The following is a 20,954-nucleotide window of genomic DNA, read 5'->3' as shown; positions in this document are numbered from 1 at the left end:
TTCGTCGTTCCACTGAAAAGGAGGGTTTCGGTTTGAAGGTTTCTTCGTCTGCCCTACCAAGGTGTCTTGCAAGGGTGCTGCCAACTTGGTAAATCCTTTTATAAATCTGCGATAGTAACCCACCAATCCCAGGAATTGTCTCACTTCTTTTGCGCTGGTAGGTCTTGGCCAATCCCTTATGGCGCTTATTTTCTCGGGATCTGGTGCTACTCCCTCCGAACTCACGATGTGTCCCAGGTACTGTACCTTTGGCTTGAGAAGGTGACATTTGGATGGCTTGACTTTCATGCCATACCTGGATAAGGCTTCGAACACTTCTGCCAGGTCTATTAAGTGTTGTTCGTAAGTCTTCGAGTAGACGATCACATCATCTAGGTACAGGAGGACGGTCTCGAAGTTCTTGTGTCCGAGGCAGCATTCCATCAGCCGCTGGAAGGTACCGGATGCGTTGCAGAGTCCGAACGGCATGCGATTAAATTCACATAGACCCATTGGTGTGGTGAATGCCGTCTTTTCCTTATCTCTCTCAGCCACAGGGACTTGCCAATACCCGCTTGTTAAGTCTAAGGTGGAAAAATAATTAGCAGATTTCAAAGCAGTTAAGGACTCTTCTATCCTAGGCAAGGGGTAGGCGTCTTTATGGGTGATGTTATTAATCTTCCGGTAGTCTACGCACATTCTCATGGTTCCGTCCTTTTTTTTGACAATCACTAGAGGGGCCGCCCAGGGGCTACAGCTGTCTCTTATTACCCCGGCCTGTTTCATTTCCCTCAGCATATCTTTTGCACATTGATAGTGAGCGGGCGGTATGGGTCTATATCTTTCTTTTATTTGGGGGATGGTCACCTGTGGGGATTGTGTGTTCTACCCCTTCTATCCGTCCGAAGTCCAATGGGTGTTTACTGAAGACTTGTTCATATTCCGTCACTAGCCTATACACCCCTTGTTTTTGATGGGTAGGTGTTGAATTTATGCCCACGTGTAGCTGTTGGCACCAATCCTCCATTTCTCCATCTGAGCCATTGCCTTCCACCTGACAGGTTGGTTCTAAGGGCTCAATGGTTGTGATGGCATTGTTGTCAACAGTATATAGCTTTGCCATTGTAGCATACCTTGGCAAAGTGACCTCTTCCTCTCCACAGTTCAAAAGTCATACCGGCACTCGTCCCCGGTGTACCTCGACTATCCCTCGTGCTGTGAGTATAGTGGGCCTGCTGTCGGTGTACACTGGTTCTATTAAGGCTTGATAATCTCGTCCCTTAGTACCAATGGCTGCTCTACACCATACCAGCATTTCTGTTTTTGGTGGGATTACAATAGACGTTGGATCACTTACCCTCACACTGCCGATTTCTCCACCTGCAACTTCTACCTGTTGCCTTAACATCAATACTTTTATTTCCCTCCGGAGAACTCTCTGCTGGCAGGATTGGGCAGTTTCAGCAATTTGCTGTAAGACAGAAATGACTTCGGAAAAGCAGTTCTCTAACACATTCATTCCTATCAATACAGTTGGTTCACAGTTCCGCCGGTCAACATCAACAACAACAACAGAATACCCTGTTTCTTCAGTTCTACTTTACCAATCTTTATGGTCATCTCCCTGAATCCTAGTTTCGGTACCAACTTACCATTACTGGCCCATATATCTAGTTCAACATCAGAGGGCCCTTTATCAATATCTGCATCAGCCCAGTACCTCTTATAAAGGATATACGGTATAGATGAAATCTGGGAACCTGTGTCCAGCAAAGCGTTGAGGGGAATTCCGTCCAGCACGATAGGGATAATGGGTCGTCCTCCGATGTACCTGTCGTGCCAGGGTGTTGGGCCTTGAAAGTTCATTCCTGCGAAGCGGCCCGCATTCCCAGGGGATTCCCGTTTAAATCACAATCTCGTGCAAAGTGGCCCGGCTGCTGGCAATGGCGGCAAATGGGCTGTCCATCCGGTTGGTAGCGGTCGCGGGGTCGTCCTCTCCATGTCGGGTATCTCCGGGGTCTCATCCATGGAACATCCTCTCTACAGTTTGCCAACTCCATCTTGTGTCCTCTCATCTCCTGCATGGTTTTAGCCATTGAAGCAACAACATCAGCTAAAGAGTCAAGCTTTTGTTGAAGAGCCTCATTAGTACTGGGCCCCAGGGGCTTAGCAATGGCCCCAGACATAGCTGATGTCACTGGCACTCCCTGTTGTTGAGGTGCCTCTGCCATGGGTTGCGCAGGATCCTGATCCCGAGGTGCCTCTGCCAGCTGGAGACGTATAGCGCTCTCCTTTAATTGGGCAAATGTCAATTCAGGGTTCTTAAAAACAAGCATGCTCACATGCCCCCGGTGAGAAGGGGTGTAGAGTCCCTCAATAAATTGATCTCTTAGCAGTTTATCCGCTCCGGTGTTAAAAATGGGTTCAGCCAGTGTAAGTGATTTAAGGGCTTCCTGCAGGTTTAAGGCAAAGTCTCTCACGCCCTCATTAGCTTTTTGTTTGCAACTAAAGAATCGTATTTTAGCTTTGCTGCTGGCCGTGGTTTCAAATGTAGCTTTTAATCCAGCAAATATGCGTTCAACAGTGCCTTTTAGATCAGCTGCCCATGCTGTGACTTCTCGCTTAGCATGGCCACTTAACTGCATCATCAGGAGACTAACACGCTGAACTTCACCCACAGGGAACATGTCAAAATGGGCCAGCATCTTTTCTCTGAAATCGTCAAGGGTATTAGGCTCACCTTCATACATTGGAAGCCATGGGCCACCCGGGGTATATGGCATCAGCACCGGCATGATGGGCGCCACTCCTTGCACCGCTGCGCTGCCGGACTCTCTATTGACACTCTGTCTTTCAGCTGCATTAGCGTTGCCGAGTGCTGCGGCGTCTCCGTGCTGCGACATACTGTGCCCCCTTAGTTAATCCGGACCCTTCCGTTCCTCCGCTTCCGTCGGGATAGTGTAGATTCGTTCCGCTGTGCAGCAGGATCGATTTTCCCCTTGCTCTGATGTCAGAGCGCTCAGCTTGGTGCCGCCCACAATGACACGCCCCCTGCTGCTCCCACCCACCGCGCTCTGTAATGGCGGATTCTGAAGTTTTTCAGTTAGACTGGGGCTCAGGTGATGGCGTAGCTCAATTAACAGTCTCGTGCCTAACGGTTATGAAGTGATTACCTCAGGGGTTGGCGGCCATCTTTACTCCATTATAACCAATGGGGAAAAGTCACTTTCAATAGTTTTCAATGGGGAATGGATTTTTCTTTAATAAAGTCAATTTTCAAGATTTTTTCATCCCAGTTTTCACAGTTTTGGGCTCCAATCACGGCACACAATACCCGGTATACGGGCTGGCTAGATCCTGTTCGTGACGCCAATTGTGACGCCCAGGAGACCGGGATACCCAGCACCGGACCAATGGAGTCTGTCTCTTGAGGGGGATGTCACGGGTGGCTTGACCCGGTGCTGTGGCCTCAGGCAATGCACAGTGTAAGGGGTATCATGAGGGGACAGGCACTTACTTGATCAGCAGCAGGTTCTCCCAGCGGTGACGATCTCGATCCTGGATAGATGGCTATTGTCCAAATGAAAGACTGAGGCACTGAAACGTTTAACCAGTTTACTTTAACATAAAAGGATTTACAACCAGTCCTGTCACCGGAGTCTGTATGGGAACTCTGAGTTACTTTGACCCTGCCGGGGTCTTCGCCTCTTATTGTGCGCAATTTCTGTGTGGCCCTGCTGCTGTATGTGAACTGGCTGCCGGCCCAATCTGTCCCCTCCGGGTCCTGGTTCGACGGGCAACCCGAGTCCTTTTATCGGTTTACCCCCTCTGGGAGTACCGCTGAACTCTGTGTCTGTTGCTGCATCCGACCCTAGTGAAGCTGATATCACCTCACGTTTTTCCGGTTGCTGTATTATATATAATGAATACAGCCACGGATCCGATATCCGTCTTTGCGCCTGTTCTGGGTAGTGATTAATGCTACCCGGTTCTCACAATGTCCTTTTTCTCTATCCCTCTTCTCCTCAGGCCGGTGATTTAGGCCTGGTAACAGTCACAGGGCTGTTAGAGATTCAACTGTATGACCTCTCACTATCAGCTCCTTGGCCCAACTGCCATTTCTTCTCTCAGACCAGAATGGATCAAGGGGAGTCTCTGGAGCTCCCCCTTCTGGCCGGAGGTGGTAGTGCAGTCTTGCTATTTTAGTATTTGTACTTACTGTCAGTAACTATTTTTGTGGCAAATACCCCTAGGGGTGCCACATGGGCAACAATTAGACTGTGCTTTCTAGGCAACATGTTTCTGACTCATGTGGTCCTATGTCAAAGGCTGTGATTCCTGGGAAGCCTCGAGGGAATGCATGTCTCCTAAACTGGACATGACTCATTTCTCCCAGTGATAATATAAATATAAAAACAGGATTATATTAACAGCAAAAGAAAAGTAACAAAGTGGAAAACCCCTGTGACCAGCAGATAAGAATTATTGCTGGAAACCTTATTGATATTTAATCCATGTTGTCAAAAGCTATGTAAAATATCTTCAGTTAGTAATTGAGACATTTTACAGATGTGCATCATCAATTTATTAAAACTCATTATTGATGGCTACTGTCTTTAGTTGTGGTTTTCTGAATATTTTTTTAATTTTTTTAATAAGTTATAATTTGTAACATCAGTCATTGCACTGGTCCTTGTTCTTCCTTGCAGATCTATGGAATCCAAGATTCATTTACTTCTTTTTATTTCTTTCATATGCAAATTGCCTCTTCAGAGAGGAAGAGGACTTGAACTCTATAACGCCATCTGTTGGAAGTAGCGATTCTACAAGTCACAATCAACCCTTTGACGACCCTTTGCAGACACGGTGTTTCGGGCTGTTGGCCCTCGACAGTGCAAAGTATGAGATATGATTTGGCTAGAAGAGAGGCTCTGGACTGGGGTCTAAGGGGTAAAGTTTCTCCTTGTGCCGAGTGACATACCAGCTCTGGCATGTCAAGGTAAGGAGGCTTATTCGCCTCCTTACCTCTCTGTTTTCCCTGCTAGGAGTCATCTAGAAAAAATTTTTCAGGGTGGCCTCCATCAAGGTTTCAGAGAAACATAGGCCGGTATATCAGCCCATCAGACATATGTGTAGCCTGCACTCTGGCCTCTACAGTAATATTATCCCACATCCTGCTCCCATGTGTACTCCATTCTGGATCCAACATCTAATTCCTTTCTCTTTGTGTCTCATTTCTGGCCCCTTCTGTCTCATTCCTGGCTCCATATGTTCTCCTGTCCTGCCCCATGTGTCTCATTCCTGACCCCATATGTTCTCCCACTCCTGGCTCTATGTGTCTCCATCCTGCAAACATGTGTCTCCTTTCTGCTCCGGGTCTCCATTCTGTCCTGTGTCTCCATTCTTCCTATTTGTGTCTCCATTCTGCACCCATGTCTACATTCTGTCCCATGTCTCTATACTACCCTCAAATGTCTCCATTCTGCCCCATGTATCTATTCTGTCCCTCTGTCACTATTCTGCCCTGTGTGTCTCCATTCTTCCCCATGTGTCTCTATTCTGCCACATGTGTCCATTCCACTCTCAAGTCTCTCCATTCTGCCCCTGTCTCAATTCTGCTCCCATGTGTCTCCATTCTACCAGTCTCAATTCTGCCCCATGTCTCTCCATTCTGCCCCATGTGTCTCCATTCTTCCCCATGTCTCTAATCTACCCCATGTGTCTATATTCTGCCCCATGTGTCCATTCTGCTCTCATGTATCTCCATTCTGCTCCCATGTCTCTCAATTCTGACTGTGTGTCTCCATTCTACCCCATGACTCCATTCTGCTCCCATGTCTTCATTCTGCTCCCATGTGTCTCCATTCTGCTCCCATGTCTCCATTCTTCTCCCATGTGTCTCCATTCTGCTCCCATGTGTCTCCATCCTGCCCCCACGTTGTCTCCATTTTGCCTCCTTGTCTCCATTTTCCCCCCAGGTTGCCTCCATCCTGCCCCCATATTGTAGCTTTACAAAAAGGTTTCTCCTTACCTAGCCAGCACTCTCTCCTTTATCCATCTGAGGCACGAAAGTGGCGGTGCGCCGATGCATGGTAGTGATGTCATACACTGACAAGGCGAGCGCTGAGGTCAGCTGCTGGCCTGTGATTGGCTAGCAGCTGTTAACTATAGCAGTGCGAGAAGCACATTCGGCTAATGAAATGACAGAATCTTGGCGCTGGGGTCTGGTGAGCGGAAGAGGACCAGGCCCCCTCTCGTCACTGGGTCAGTAAGGGCAGTAATGCCATGAGGGCAGCCCCGGAATCATAGAATCTTAGAGATGGAAGGGACCTCCAGGGTCATTGTGTCCAACACCGTGCTCAATGCAGGATTCACTAACTCATCCTAAACAGATGTCTGTCCAGCGTCTCTTTGAAGACTTCCATTAAAGGAGAACTCACCACCTCTCGTGGCAGCCTGTTCCACTCATTGATCACCCTAACTGTCAAAAAGGTTTTTCTAATGTATAATCTGTATCTTTCTGTGACAAAATTACCAAGCCCAATACTTATAATACACGTCATTATTTTCTATAGGAAAATCACATTGGTATTCAAGTTACTTGTTGAAGCAATATCCAGAGGATTCCACTTGAAAACTATTTTGAGAAGTGCATGCAGATTCTGCTTAGGATTTCTGCTGTGGATTCCACAGCAAATACACTTTAGATTTTTTCTGATTTTTGTCAGAATACCCTAAGGCATTCAGACCCAGAACCTACAGACTGATTAGCTACTCAGACATGTCATCCTAATGGCTGCCCAAAGTATTGTAAAGGCTGAATATTGTGGGTTTTGCTTTTGTTAAAATAACCTATGAATCCCACATCCATCTTCAATAGTGCAATGGATGACTGCCTACTCCACCTACCCCTACTCTCCTATTTTATCACCATAACAAGGCTCTATTACTTACAGATTGAAGTATCTCTCAGCTTTGTCCTCTTCTGTAATATGCTGCATGTGTAAGTAAATGCTTGTGACTTTTTAGTGGTAGTATTTTTTGACCAATGGCTTTATATGGTATATGGTAGCATGTAGAGCTAGTAATATACAGTATGCATATATTGATGATATACTGTATACACAGCTTCATATACCATGTTTGCAGAGATTTTTGTTTGCTATGTGGAGAATCATGCATTTATGAAACAAATTTGCGTCTGATTTTGTGGCGCACAGCTGACAATCTAGTGGCTCTGAATTTGTGCTGCTTCATGCAGTGTGTGGCTGCTTAGGACAGAACACTGAATGTCACGCTCCAATGGGTAAGTTCACGCAGATGGGGATCTCCCGGCACACAATCTGAAAATAGCAGCTTGGTCCTGACAGACACTACGCCAAATTAGAGAAGCCCTCCGGGAATTGCACTTCCATATACCCACATCCAAGTGCAAACACTATACACACCACTTGATGTTAAAATGTATTTAATTATAATTGCCCTTTGTGCTATAAGAAGCTATCTATTCAAAATATTCACAGAATAACAAGACATTTAAGCTTTGTAGATAGCCTAAGAGAGTCTCGCAATTGGTATACATGATTGTGTAAATATGGATGTTTTGAATTATATATACATATAGAACTGGAGAAATAAATGGGTTATTCGGCGCTGTCGTGGAGAAAAAATGAATGCTGCCAATCCAATTTCAGGTGGTTTTATTCATCAACGTGTTTCAAAGTATATAACTTCTTCATCAGGACAAACTATGACCTTCATGATGTGTCCTAATGAAAAAGTTATATACTTCTAAATACATTGATGAATAAAACCACCTGAATTTGGATTTGGCATCCTTCATTTTTTTTCCACGGCAGCACAGAATAACCCGTTTGGTTCTCCAGCTCTATACATGTATCTCCTCGTGGGTCTTATAAGTGGTTGTGTGCACGCAACCCATTCAGGTGAGCGCAATCGTGCATATCCTTCTATATTGCTATCCACATAAGACCCTATTTGCACTTTGTTTCCTCTCCAGTTTCTGTCTTTTGGATTATATACAAGCATTTAACAAATGAGACTGACTATGTCAATATGTATATGAAGTAGATAATATAAACTAAAGCGTATACAATGATAGTAAAACTGTCATAAGAATAAAAACCACATTTACATTATTCATTTTAAATACAGCCCCTTCTCTATTACACATCTAGGCCACATTAACCAACACCTCGCTCACTCTTTCCTTTTTTTTTCTTCAGAGACATAATGTGATATAAATTGATACTGTTACATGGCATATTCTATTCACAATAATATATACACACTCGATCTGCAGCCAAGTTTATCTGGCGTGAAAAAAAAATCATGAAACATGTCAACAACTGCCTACACAAAAAAAGCTCGACATGAAATGATTCATTTACTTTGTTGTTTGCTTGTTTGTTTTTTTATGCATCCATCAGTAGAGGGTTAATCAATGAGCAATAAGTATATGCTAGTATGGTATAATTATATTTGTGTGCCTACTTGCTACCTTTATCAATTCCTGAACAGATACAGTGTTGAAAAATAAGTATTTGATACACTGTCGATTTGCAAGTTTTCCCATCTACAAAGAATGGAGAGGTCTGTAATTTTTATTGTAGGTACACTTCAACTTTGAGAGACAGGATCTAACAATAAAAAAAACCCAGAAAATCACATTGTATGATTTTTAAATAATTAAATTGCATTTTATTAAATTAAATAAGTATTTGATCATCTACCAACCAGCAAGAATTCTAGATCTCACAGACCTGTTAATTTTTCTTTAAGAAATCCTCCTACTCTGCACTCATTACCTGTACTAATTGCACCTGTTTTATCTCGTTACCAGTATAAAAGACACCTGTCCACATAATCAATCACACTACAACCTCTCCATCATAGCCAACACCAAAGAGCTGTCTAAGGACACCAGGGACAAAAGTGTAGACCTGCACAAGGCTGGGATGGGCTACAGGACAAGGCAAGCAGCTTGGTGAGAAGGCAACAGCTGATGGCACAATTAGAAAATGGAAGAAGATGACTGAATTTTCCTCGGACGGGGGCTCCATGCAAGATCTCTAACCTTGTGGGGTAAGGATGATTCTGAATAAGAGAAAGGTCAGGAATCATCCCATAACTACAAGAGAAGACCTGGTCAATGACCTGAAGAGAGCAGGGACCACAGTCTCAAATATTATTGTTAGTAACACACTATGCTGTCATGGATTATAATCCTGCACCAGCACATGTCGAGGCCCATGTGAAGTTCACCAATGACCATCTGGATGATCCAGAGGAGACATGGGAGAAGGTCATGTGGTTAGATGAGAACAAAATAGAACTTTTTGGTATTATCTCCTCTCACCTTGTTTGGAGGAAGCAAAAGGAGGAGTATAACCCCAAGAACACCATCCCAACTGTGAAGAATGGTGGGGGAAACATCATACTTTGGGGGTGCTTTTTTTGCAAAGGGGACAAGACGTCTGCACCGTATTGAAGGGAGGATGGATGGGGTCATATATCATGACATTTTGGCCAACAACCTCCTTCCTTCATTCAGAGTATTGAAGATGGGTCATGGCTGGGTCTTCCAGCATGATAACCTGAAACACACAGCCAGCGCAACTAAGGAGTGGCTACATAAGAAATATTTCAAGGTCCTAGAGTGGCCTAGCCAGTCTCCAGGCCTGAACCCAATAAAAAAATCTTTGAAGTGAGCTGAAACTCAATGTTGACAAGCCACAGCCCCGAAACCTGAAAGATCTGGAGAAGATCTGTATGGAGGAATGGACCAAATCCCTGTGGAAGTGTGTGTAAACTTGGTCAAGAACTTCAAGAAACGTCTGACATCTGTAATTGGAAACAAAGGTTTCAATACCAAATATTAAGTTCTGTTTTTCTATTGTATCAAATACTTATTTCAAGCAATAAAGTGTAAACTAAATATGGAAAAGTCATACAATGTGATTTTCTGGACTTTGTTGTAAATTCTGTCTCTCACAGTTTTTTTTCGCACCATTAACATTACATTGACAATTACTTTATTAAACTTATTCACTGAAGATTCTCTATGCAGTTTCTCCACATTTTATAGGGGCGTAGACACACTGGGATTAGAACTGCAGTTGTCTTGTACTTTTTATACTATTTAGACCAGTTCTGAAAAAGGCACAGAATTATTATTGTGGAAAATATGGGACTACTTTGTGATAAGTTTGAAATCTGGTCTTGTAGGGGAATAAATGGCTTTAGGCTGCAGTGATGGTATACGGAGAGGGTATATATAGTAAACTAGCTCACTTCGATCTAAAAATATGATCTGGCATACGTATGAAACGTAACACAATCATGATGGATTAGAAATAAATAATTAAGATGGAAAATATTTTATTGACTAATACAGAAGAGAGTTACAAGTCCTCAAATTTTCCTTAAACCCCAAAATGATGGGTATCATTATAAGTCAATGTGGTCCAATAGGTGTCATTTGTGTCCGTAGTGTGATGAATCTTGTGCTCCATTATTTAAATTTTCTGATCCGAAGATGGAAAAGGAAACTGGAAATGACAATACAGATGTGACCTCGGCCTTAGAACCCTACTCCTGAAAATCACACAATGAAGTGTATTTATTAGATGCAGTTTGGACTCCTTGGAACACACATGGTTTCTATAAAGGTGTTGTAGCCCACTTTACTCTAGTGGTGCATTTTTTACCTTGGACATGTCAGGCCTTGCTCTGTTGACAATATTTTCACTTTTGCATGATATCAAGAAGGATTATGCAGCATATGACTTTAGTCATCCCATGTTACCGCTTCCCTTGTCATTAATTATTGCTGCACTAATCAGATTGCACAGAATACTGGCTTTACTATACCATTCCCATTTCATGTTCTACATAGAGGTTATGTTTTGCCAGATAATATGCACATTACTCACTATATTAATATTTGCTTTTACGATATATGGTACCTCTACCACCATATATTTGTTACATCAGTTGAGCATAAAGATCCATTTGCTATTTTGTGTTGAAAATTTCATAAATAAAGATATAAACAACAAATTGTAGACCTCTTTCTCACCAACATAAAAGCTTTTTTTTTCCCGGGACGTTCAGTTGTTGAGCTATTTTCTGAATCGCTAATATTCTCTTATTACAACACAATTCTCTTATACTGGCAACATACTGCTACAGTCAGAAATACTGATTTAATCAACTGTCTTTATGGCTGTTAAATTTGATTTAATGCTTATGTATTAGTTATCCCCCCCATACATTTCAGCAGCTCTGCTGATGTCTCTGTGACACATTGTAGATGGAGATAAGGTGTTAATTGTATCATCTGAAGGTTCGTGCTATAATTCACACTAATAACCCGTCAGTGGCAGCATTACCATTGGTGTGAAGGCATCGTGTTTAGGGTATCTCACTGCTGACATTAACCCTTTTATAGACAATGATAAAATACATGTAGCAGGTGGACCTAATGGAGAGTAAAGTAAGTCTTGCTATCTTTGGAGAAAAAATAGGGGTTTGAAGAGCAGAGACCAAAAGCATTTGAAGGGTTTCAAGCTAATATAAACAGATGCTATTATTTCCTAGTGAGTTAAGTGAACAGATTGGAGAGGATAAGTGACTTTACTACAGCCAATGGCTGCAATGATGTAAGCCAGACTCAACAGAAGGGGCTGATTGTGTTTTGAGATCTCATGCTAGTGACTCTGAAGTCTACTCCCTCCCTCCCTGCTAAGTCTCAGACTGAGCGGCATAGCGAAGGTTTTACTGGGGAGCTGTCCAGAATTATAGTGATGAAACGTTAAACTGGGAGCTGTCCAGAACTGTGGTACTGAAACATTAGACTGGGAGCTGTTCAGGGCCGTGGTGCTGAAACATTAACCTGGAAGCTATTAAGGATTGTGGTGCTGAGACGGGGATCTGAGCAGGATTGTGGTGCTCACTCAGTGCTTGCATGGGACTTACCAGGAGCGTGGTGCTGAAAGAAAAAAAAGCAGCAGTGACACTTCTCTAGACATAAGGAGCTAAATTTCGGAGGCCTTTCAGACTATCCTCACTTCTGATCTTATCTGAAGGACTTAATTCAACAAGACTGAGAAAATCCATTCAACTAATTAAACTGATCATACCTGAACCTGCAAGATCCATGCTGAGCACCACAGACTGCACTTGCAAACTTAGTTCTGAAGGCTTGTGAAGAGATTGAGTACAGTAAGCAGCTTCTTGTGGGTTTGTAATCTTTGGTTGGTTCATAAAACCTTTAGGTTCTCTACAGTTATGGCTTTTATGGTGAAGACTATGGTGGGTGGACAGCTGAAGAACCTCACTGGGGGTCTGGGGAGCAAGGAAGAAAAAGGGGAAGGAGAAAAATCTGCAGCTGAAGCCCAAGGAATGACCAGGGAAGAATATGAAGAATATCAAAAGCAACTACTGGAAGAGAAGTAAGGTTTTATGTCACTTTTTTTTTCTTTTTGATTTGTTTAGCATCTTCTTGGGAAAATATCTGCATTCTAATTTTGATCTTTTTATAAATGTGGATTGATTGAGTATATTAAAGAAACCTGCTTGTTATTGGGGTTGTGTTTATTGGAGACCTTTATGTGCAAGATTACAGGTAAATGAAAAATGAAAAGAGCAGTGCATAAGCAAGTATTATTTATCTATCTATAAATAGTCACAGGACTCCAAAATATTCTTCAATTAGAGAACTTTTTTAAAAGCATCAACCTAAAGTGCAGCTACTCTTTGTTTTTAACCATATTTCACTGTTTTACTCCTGTACCAAACATGACCAAAATCCCTCTCGGATTTCTTCATGAATGTAGAAAAATATTTAGAATTGAGAGTCCTCAGTGGTTGATACCTTTTAATGGCTAACTGAAAAGATGGTAACAAATTGCAAGCTTTCGAGACTACACAGGTCTCTTCATCAGGCAAAGACCTGTGTAGTCTCGAAAGCTTGCAATTTGTTACCATCTTTTCAGTTAGCCATTAAAAGGTATCAACCACTGAGGACTCTCAATTCTAAATATTTTTCTATCCACTGGCTAACACGGTACCAAGATATATTTCTTTCCTGTATCTTCATGAATGTAGTAATATATACCATAATTTTACTTTACAAAAGTTGATCCAATTGCTTTTTCTTGTTTTGTAGCTACTGTAAGCTAATATAGAGGGGTTGGATATAAAAACAGGAGGAAAAAAGAGAATGGTTCTTTAAGGGGAGTATCTAGTAAGGTGCATTCTCAATGTCCAGACATGTATTCACTCCACTGCCAATATGCCTGATCGTTATATAATGCCCACAATTAAATACCCGGACACTAGTAAATGTCGGTATAATTAATTATAGTCTAATAAATACATGTTCTCTGCTAAATTGTGGAGGTATGAATTGGGGAAGCATAGATAAAATAGCACACAAAACCATAAGAGTTAAAGCAACTGTTCAAAATGCTCTGTTCTCGGTGCGACCAGGATGTCAGCCATTTTTATGATTATTGCCTTAATTTATATTGATCACAAATATAAACTCACATGTATAAATTTACTAATAGATTTTAATTTCACCTTATTCCTAATCCCCACACAATAACAATGTGACATTAGAAATAAATACCAAACATGAAGACAATATAAAGAAAAAACACAACTTTCTTTTCAATTTCTAAGGATTGAAACTTTTCCTTTATTGTTCCCAGGTCTTTTAGCTATTTTTCAGTTCCGCTGTGTCTCCTTTAGCCCTTGTTAGCTCCTAACATACTGGAGCTTTGTACCAACCGTACTTTTCTAAATCTAAGACCACGTTCATTTGATGGGAATTCTTAGCTGTAATTTGTTCTAAGCCTATACATATGGTTTGGTGCTACAGAAAAGGAGACTGTCGTGAGCTTTATGGACACTTAAGCAATTATAGTGCCAAGTAGTGTAGTAAAACAAAAGTTGAAGCATACCTGTTTGGCCACATACACACATAGCATTCCAGAGAAAATAAATCTCAAACAATATGCAAATGAGTTGGCAAGTGCTCCGAGGACTCTCCCAGCACCAGGAAGTGCTCCAGCGATCCTCACTAAACCCCGCCTAATGCCTTCCCCCTTGGCTACTGCAGAGAAACCTCATGTATGTGGCATACAGTCTACCCATGTGTGGTACTCTCCTTGCCGTGGTAAATTACCAATCTGACATAGTATGTCATTAAGGTTACCAAAAACAGAGCGCGTACCATGTATGCGCCAGATTGAGAACTAGCGTGGCACATTAAAGAGTTGAATGTATTTTTTTGTCAGACCACCAACAGTCACAGGCTGTTTTATACAGGCCTATGTCTTCTACAGTATTGTTAGAAAGCAGGCAGTAGGTAGATAATCTGTATATAACACTATCTAATATTAAGAAAGCTAATACTACAGTGAGCGCTAGAATTACTGACTTTACTTACAGAGGACACCAGGTCAAAAATGGCTAGTTCGCTCTCTTATTTTATTCATACTGCCTTGTTAAGTATTCTGTTTGGTTTATGTTTTGTTTTGCTTGGTAAAGGCCATGAAAATTAGTGCTGAATAAAAAGGTCTATATCTATAGAGCGTTTATATAGAGTTTAAAGAACAAAGAAACTGCATAGCTGGGGAGAAGCAGGAATAAAATAAGCCACTTTGACCTACTGACGGATCTTCACTATGCCTAAATTCCATATCTTCAGAAAAGTACATAGAATGCCGAATATCACTACTGTAAGTGTATGACTACCTCATTCCAAAACCATGGAAAGGGACACCTGCTGTTGTCAATCGTATTTGTTAGATGGATCTCCCCAAAATAAGCTGACGCCAAGATGTCCTGATATAGTGACCTCAGTGATCAATTGTTGTCTCTGAAGGAACTGGGCAGCAATTCATTTTGATCTTGCAGAGCCACCATAGGAAATAAGAAGCTTTATGCTGTGCCTATAGTAATTAATGGATTGTACATATAATTCATGGAGATTCTAGAGCCCCCCAGATACTCTTTCTATGCTAGACCCTTCAGCTGGGCTTCACTCTGGTTAATTGATGGACAAGCCAATTATTTTAGAATTAACTAAAAGGCAATAAAGTGCATAAAGGCTGTCCTGAAGTCGAAGATCCATTACACCTTAAGGGGCTTAAATAAAGTGAAGATAAAGGGGCAGATTTGCCATGATGGTTGTTTGTTTGCTATTTTTTGTTTGTTTTTTAATCTGTAGATTGTTCTTGTCCAATAATTTTCTGGGTTTTAAAAAAAAATCTATTGCAAAATATCTTAACCACTTCATTCCCTGTCTGGAGCTGTGGTATGATCAGACCATGTTCCTGTACGGTCAGACACAGCCATTACACAGTCGGGACACATTTATAAGATTATCTCAGCACAGGAATATATTTTTTAACATGTGTAATTGTGAAATTCATTTTAATTCCAAGATCTATTGATTAAAATGTATTTTGTTTGAGAGAAAACTCCTTTAAATTTTCCACATGGCCTCTGTGAAGGCAAGTACATTTTCCAATAGTGAGCCATACTTGACAAAATATTTTCATTTTGTCTTTGCTATTGTAAAAAGGAAAGAGCTTTCCCTAAAGTCAATTAGCAATCTAAACTGGAAAAACACTTTTTTTTTTTACAAAATAATTGATTGCTGTTGCATTAAAATTTTCCTGCAGTTGAACTAATTGCCTCCCAAACCAGGAAAAAATGCCCAAGGACTTTATGTATACGTCTATATATTTTTTTCTTTTACCAAATGTTATATTTAGCGATATGCATTCAGGCAAGTATTTTTCTCCTGGCATCTGCCAAGTCAGATTTGTTGATTAGATTACTAGTTGGTGACGCATGAAATATCACTAAAGAGAATGAGGAGAGGGTTTCCAATATTCTAAAGTCTAATGGCTGTATCCTTCCCACCGGTCCAGCTAATGATCTGGATTGTGGCAAATATGAAGCTCTTTGGCCATGGAAAACAAATCTTTAAATATCTCAATGAAGAGTTCTTGAACCTCACTAATGGTTCTTCAAGAACTTGGTAGTGAGTTCTGCTTCAGAAATCAATGTCCTATTGTGAAGTTGATTGGCCATCTGACTCATAGCAAGGCTGTATATGCTCTTACATATTTCCACTTGGAATAACTTACAATAGAGCAAACATGTAGTTTTTTTGTTCTTTACATCTGCAAATTGCCTCTTTAGAGCAGAAGAGGACTTGATGTCACCTATTGAAAGTAGAAATCCTAAAAGTTAATATCGACCCTTTAGCGAGCCTTGCCATATGACTTAGAATAAAAGCCAAACCAGAAATCTCAATTTGCAGACATGGTGTTTCGAGGTGTTGCCCTTCATCAGTGCAAAGCATGAGATCTGCTTTGGCTGTATGAGAGGCTTCTGACTGGAGTCTAAAGGGTAATGTTTTGTTCTTTACAGAAATATGGCCTCTATTTTACATGTGCTGTATCTAATATTATGGCTCTACCAAAACTTCCAGATTTATTGAAATGAAGAAGAAATATCTTAAAGTGAAAGCTGAATAAATAATATAGGTTTGATTTGAAAATAGGGGACAGCTCACAATAATCCATTTGCTCATGAGATTGGTGCTTCCTGAACGTTGCATATACATAAGGTGTATACACACCTCTATGTAGTCCTCTTGGATTGTGACTGGAATTGCTTCTCAGTCGATGGTCTACAAAAAGTCTTTAGAGGGGTTCAACTTTAGGTCAAATAAATGTATTTTTGGCTCAAAACATTTTTGCACTTGAGTTTCATTACAAATGTTGCACTGTTTTCCTTGCATAGCCTTGGTGTTACACTGTCCATTTCTGGCTCTAGAATGGATTAACTGTGGATCCATCAGTGAGCTCATTCTGACCATTCAATGTGTCTTTTATGATCTCCTATCTCATTATTTATTTCCACAAACAACATTAAAGTTGAATGTGCAAGAAAACAAATAGCCTGAAAAAGTCAAACAGTGCTAAATGTGTCACCATTTTTAGCTCCAAATGCATGCAATATGGATAAGATAAGGATCTACAGTGGGGGAAATAAGTTTTTGATCCCTTGGTGATTTTGTAAGTTTACCCACTGACAAAGACATGAATAGTCTATAATTTTAAAACTTGGTGGCATACCCTTGTTGGCAAGCACAGCAGTCAGACATTTTTTGTAGTTGATGATGAGGTTTGCGCACATTTCAGGAGGAACTTTGGTCCACTCCTCTTTGCAGATCATCTCTAATTCATTAAGATTTTGAGACTGTCTCTTGGCAACTCGGAGCTTCAACTCCCTCCATAAGTTTTCTATGGAATTAAGGTCTGGAGACTTTGTTGAGTGAACACTTTTTTAGCAATTTGGTGCAATGGTTATATTAAGACTAGATGGTGGCCCGACTCTAACGCATCGGGTATTCTAGAATATGTATTTATGTATGTATATAGCAGCTACATAGTATATAGCACAGGCAACGTAGTATATAGGAGCCATGTAGTATATAGCAGACAAATACTACGTGGCCTGTGCTATATACTATGTGGCTGCTATATACATACATATTGTAGAATACCCGATGCATTAATACAGGCCACGCAATATATAACAGTGGCCACGCAGTATATAACACAGCCACGTACTATATAACACAGCCCACGCAGTATATAGCAGCCACGCAGTATATAACACAGGAAGCGTAGTATATAATACAGGCCACGCAGTATATAACACTGGCCACGTAATATATAGCACAGCCCACACAGTATATAGCAGCCACGTAGTATGTAACACTGCCCACGCAGTATATAGCAGCCACGTAGTATATAACACTGCCCACGCAGTATATAACAGTGGCCACGTAATATATAGCACAGCCCATGCAGTATATAACACTGCCTATGTAGTATATAGCAGCCACGCGGTATCTAACACAGCCCACGTAGTATACAGCAGTGTGGGCACCATATCCCTGTTAAAAAAAAATAATTAAAATAAAAAACAATTATATACTCACCCCCTGGGATCCACCGAAGCTCCGGTGATACGTGCACGGCTGCCGCCATCTTCCGTTCCCAGGATGCATTGCGAAATTACCCAGATGACTTAGCGGCCTCGTGAGACCGCTAAGTCTTCTGGGTAATTACGCAATGCATCGCCGGGAACGGAAGATGGCGGCCGGCGCGAGTGGCTCGGCAGACTACGGAGGGTGAGAATAGCAGGTTTTTTGTTTTTTAATTATTTTTAACATTACATTTTTTTACTATTGATGCCGCATAGGCAGCATCAATAGTAAAAAGTTGGGGACACACAGGGTTAATAGCAGCAGTTACGGAGTGCGTTACCCACGGCATAACGCGGTCCATTACCGCCGGCATTAACCCTCTGTGAGCGGTGACTGGAGGGGCGTATGCGGGCGCCGGGCACTGACTGCGGGGAGTAAGGAGCAGCCATTTTCTTCCGGACTGTGCCCGTCGCTTGATCGTGGCTGTTTTGCCGCGACCAATCAGCGACTTGGATTTCCATGACAGACAGAGGCCACGACCAATGAATATCCGCGACAGAAAGAAGGACAGACAGAAAGACGGAAGTGACCCTTAGACAATTATATAGTAGATGTATTTAACAGTTAACCAATTCGAGCACTGTGTGCGTGTATGGAGTGGGCTCAGTATCTATGCCGACTCCATTCAGTGCACATGCTTACAGTAATGCAAAGCCGGCATCTGTCTGTAACAGCAGCGATCGTCACTAGCCGTGATCACTGCTGTTCAACTATTTAAAGTGAGCCTGACCAATGATACATGTTGCCCAATCCATGGGCAGCATGTATCAGACACTGGCTGCATGATCTCAACCAGGTATTTTTGACTCTGAAACACTATGGCATTTCATAGAGAAACATACTTTACAAGCAATGAATCGGGCAGTATATTTCAGCTGTCAGGTTCTGTTTAAATGCTACTGTCAATCTCTAATAGCGGCACTTAAATAGAGCTATTGAGTTCTGTGCACAAAGGCTGCCGTAGGCCTCCCTCAACGTGATCACAGGGCACTGATCGGTTACCAGGGCAGTTCTTCCAATAAATTGGAATAGAAAACAGAATTGGTATCACAATTTCAATTAAAGTCCAGGCTATCAAAATAAAAAACACCGCATTTTAAAACATAACATTTAACGTGAAAAAAAAAATCAAAATGCCAGATTAAATTTTTTTGATTCACCGCAGTTCCCCCCAAAATGTAATAAAAGCTGAACAATATGTTGTATGCACCCCAAAATGATATCAATAAAGATGTGAGCTTTCCGTGCAAAAAAAAACTAGCCTCACATAGCTCAGCTGATGGAAAAAATTTAAGTTATGTATCTCAAAAAATGATGAGACTAACCAAATTTTTTTACACATTTCACGATTTTTTTCACTACTAAAATACAAAAAAAAACTATACAAGTTTGGTATTTCCATAAATGTACTCACCTGGAAAATCATGTTGCCAAGTCAATTTTATAGCACAATGAACAACGTAAAAGCATAAATCTGAATAACAATGGTAGAAGTTCATTTTTTCCTAATTTTACCCCACTTGGAATTTTTTCCCCACTTTCAATACATTGTATGGGGAAATGAATGGTATCATTTTAAAACTACAACTCTTCCCGTAGAAAAAAAATAAGCCTTCATACAGCAATATCGCCAGAAAAATATTAAAAAGTTATGGTTTGTAATCCCTCCAGGAACTATTTCCAGAGGAGGAAGCACCCTTTGCTGATTGGTTTTTTTATGAACAACTCAAAAGTTTCATTTACGCAATCTCTAAACAAACCAATATTGGCAGACCGCTAACTCCTTTTGAGACGCTTTGCACATCAACATGCCCTCCAGATCATACTGTCTCGCTGCTATATAAAATCTTCCAGGGGGGAAGGGCTCCACTGCAGGGATCACCAGCATTCTTCTCGAAATGGGAAGGTGATCTGGGAAAGCCTTTACTGCCTGAGGATAGAGAAAAAATTCTTCTCTTCACGTTTAGATCGTCATTATACGCGGTATCACAGGAGAGGAGCTACAAGATCTTGGCAAGATGGTATAGATGTCCCTCTATGGTACATGCCGTGTTCCCCACTACTCCTGACACTTGTTGGAGATGCTTAAAGGAGACTGGCTCTTATATGCACATTTGGTGGGATTGCCCCCCCATAAAAGCCTTATGGTTGGCTGTCTTTGAGCTTTATAACAAGATGTCTATCATTCAGATTCAACCTTCTCCATGCATAGCATTACTATCCCTATGTGATTTGTCGATTTCCCGATATAAAAAGAGCATCCTCAGACACTTCCTCACCGCGGTTAGGAACTTGATTCCACGCTTTTGGAAACAGGAAAAATTTCCCTCACGTGCGGAGTTTGTGGCGGAACTCAATGACATCTATAGGATGGAGCAGTTAATAAATCAATCTCTAGGCAATGTAAATAAAACCTATATCACATGGGCCCCCTGGATAGCTTTCAGGGAAACCCCTGACCTGGATCTCTGGATTTCTGAAGCCCGATGTAATACATGACTCGCTCTCGCTTATCATTAGATCATTCATCAGTTTACGTCCTGACAACTGGGACGGGATGATGGCAGCGCCTTTCCCCACCCTGCCCCATTACCCTACCCAATCCTCTCTTCTTCTTTCTACCCCTCTATCTCTTCTCTACTCTAATCTCTTTGTTTGTTTTCCACCCCTTCTTTAGTTTGAATATGCATTGTGATTACTGAATAGTCATAATGAGAATTAATATAGGTTATTATTCACTTCAATTGTTTTTTACTGTCAACATATTATAATATCAATCAGTAGTATTACTTTTTAGAATGTTAAGTGCAAGATACATGATGTTGCTGTAATGCATTTCTTGTCTAACGTGTAATTTTACCTGGTATTT

General features: G+C 41.4%; 1 protein-coding gene across 1 annotated transcript in view; it reads left to right on the top strand.

The window, feature by feature from the left end:
• The first annotated feature begins 12,198 nt into the window (after positions 1–12,198).
• Positions 12,199–20,954, top strand: part of CPLX3 (complexin 3) — a 52,757-nt gene continuing 44,001 nt past the window's right edge. Inside the window, exon 1 of the mRNA XM_069765706.1 lies at positions 12,199–12,455. Coding sequence (XP_069621807.1) covers positions 12,292–12,455 — 164 coding nt within the window. The 5' untranslated portion in view covers positions 12,199–12,291. The remainder of the gene's footprint in view (positions 12,456–20,954) is intronic.

This window comes from Ranitomeya imitator, chromosome 4 (assembly GCF_032444005.1).
Source record: "Ranitomeya imitator isolate aRanImi1 chromosome 4, aRanImi1.pri, whole genome shotgun sequence".
NCBI lineage: Eukaryota > Metazoa > Chordata > Amphibia > Anura > Dendrobatidae > Ranitomeya > Ranitomeya imitator.
The sequence above is the reverse complement of the archived record's forward strand: the minus strand, read 5'-3'. Positions and strand labels throughout refer to the sequence as shown.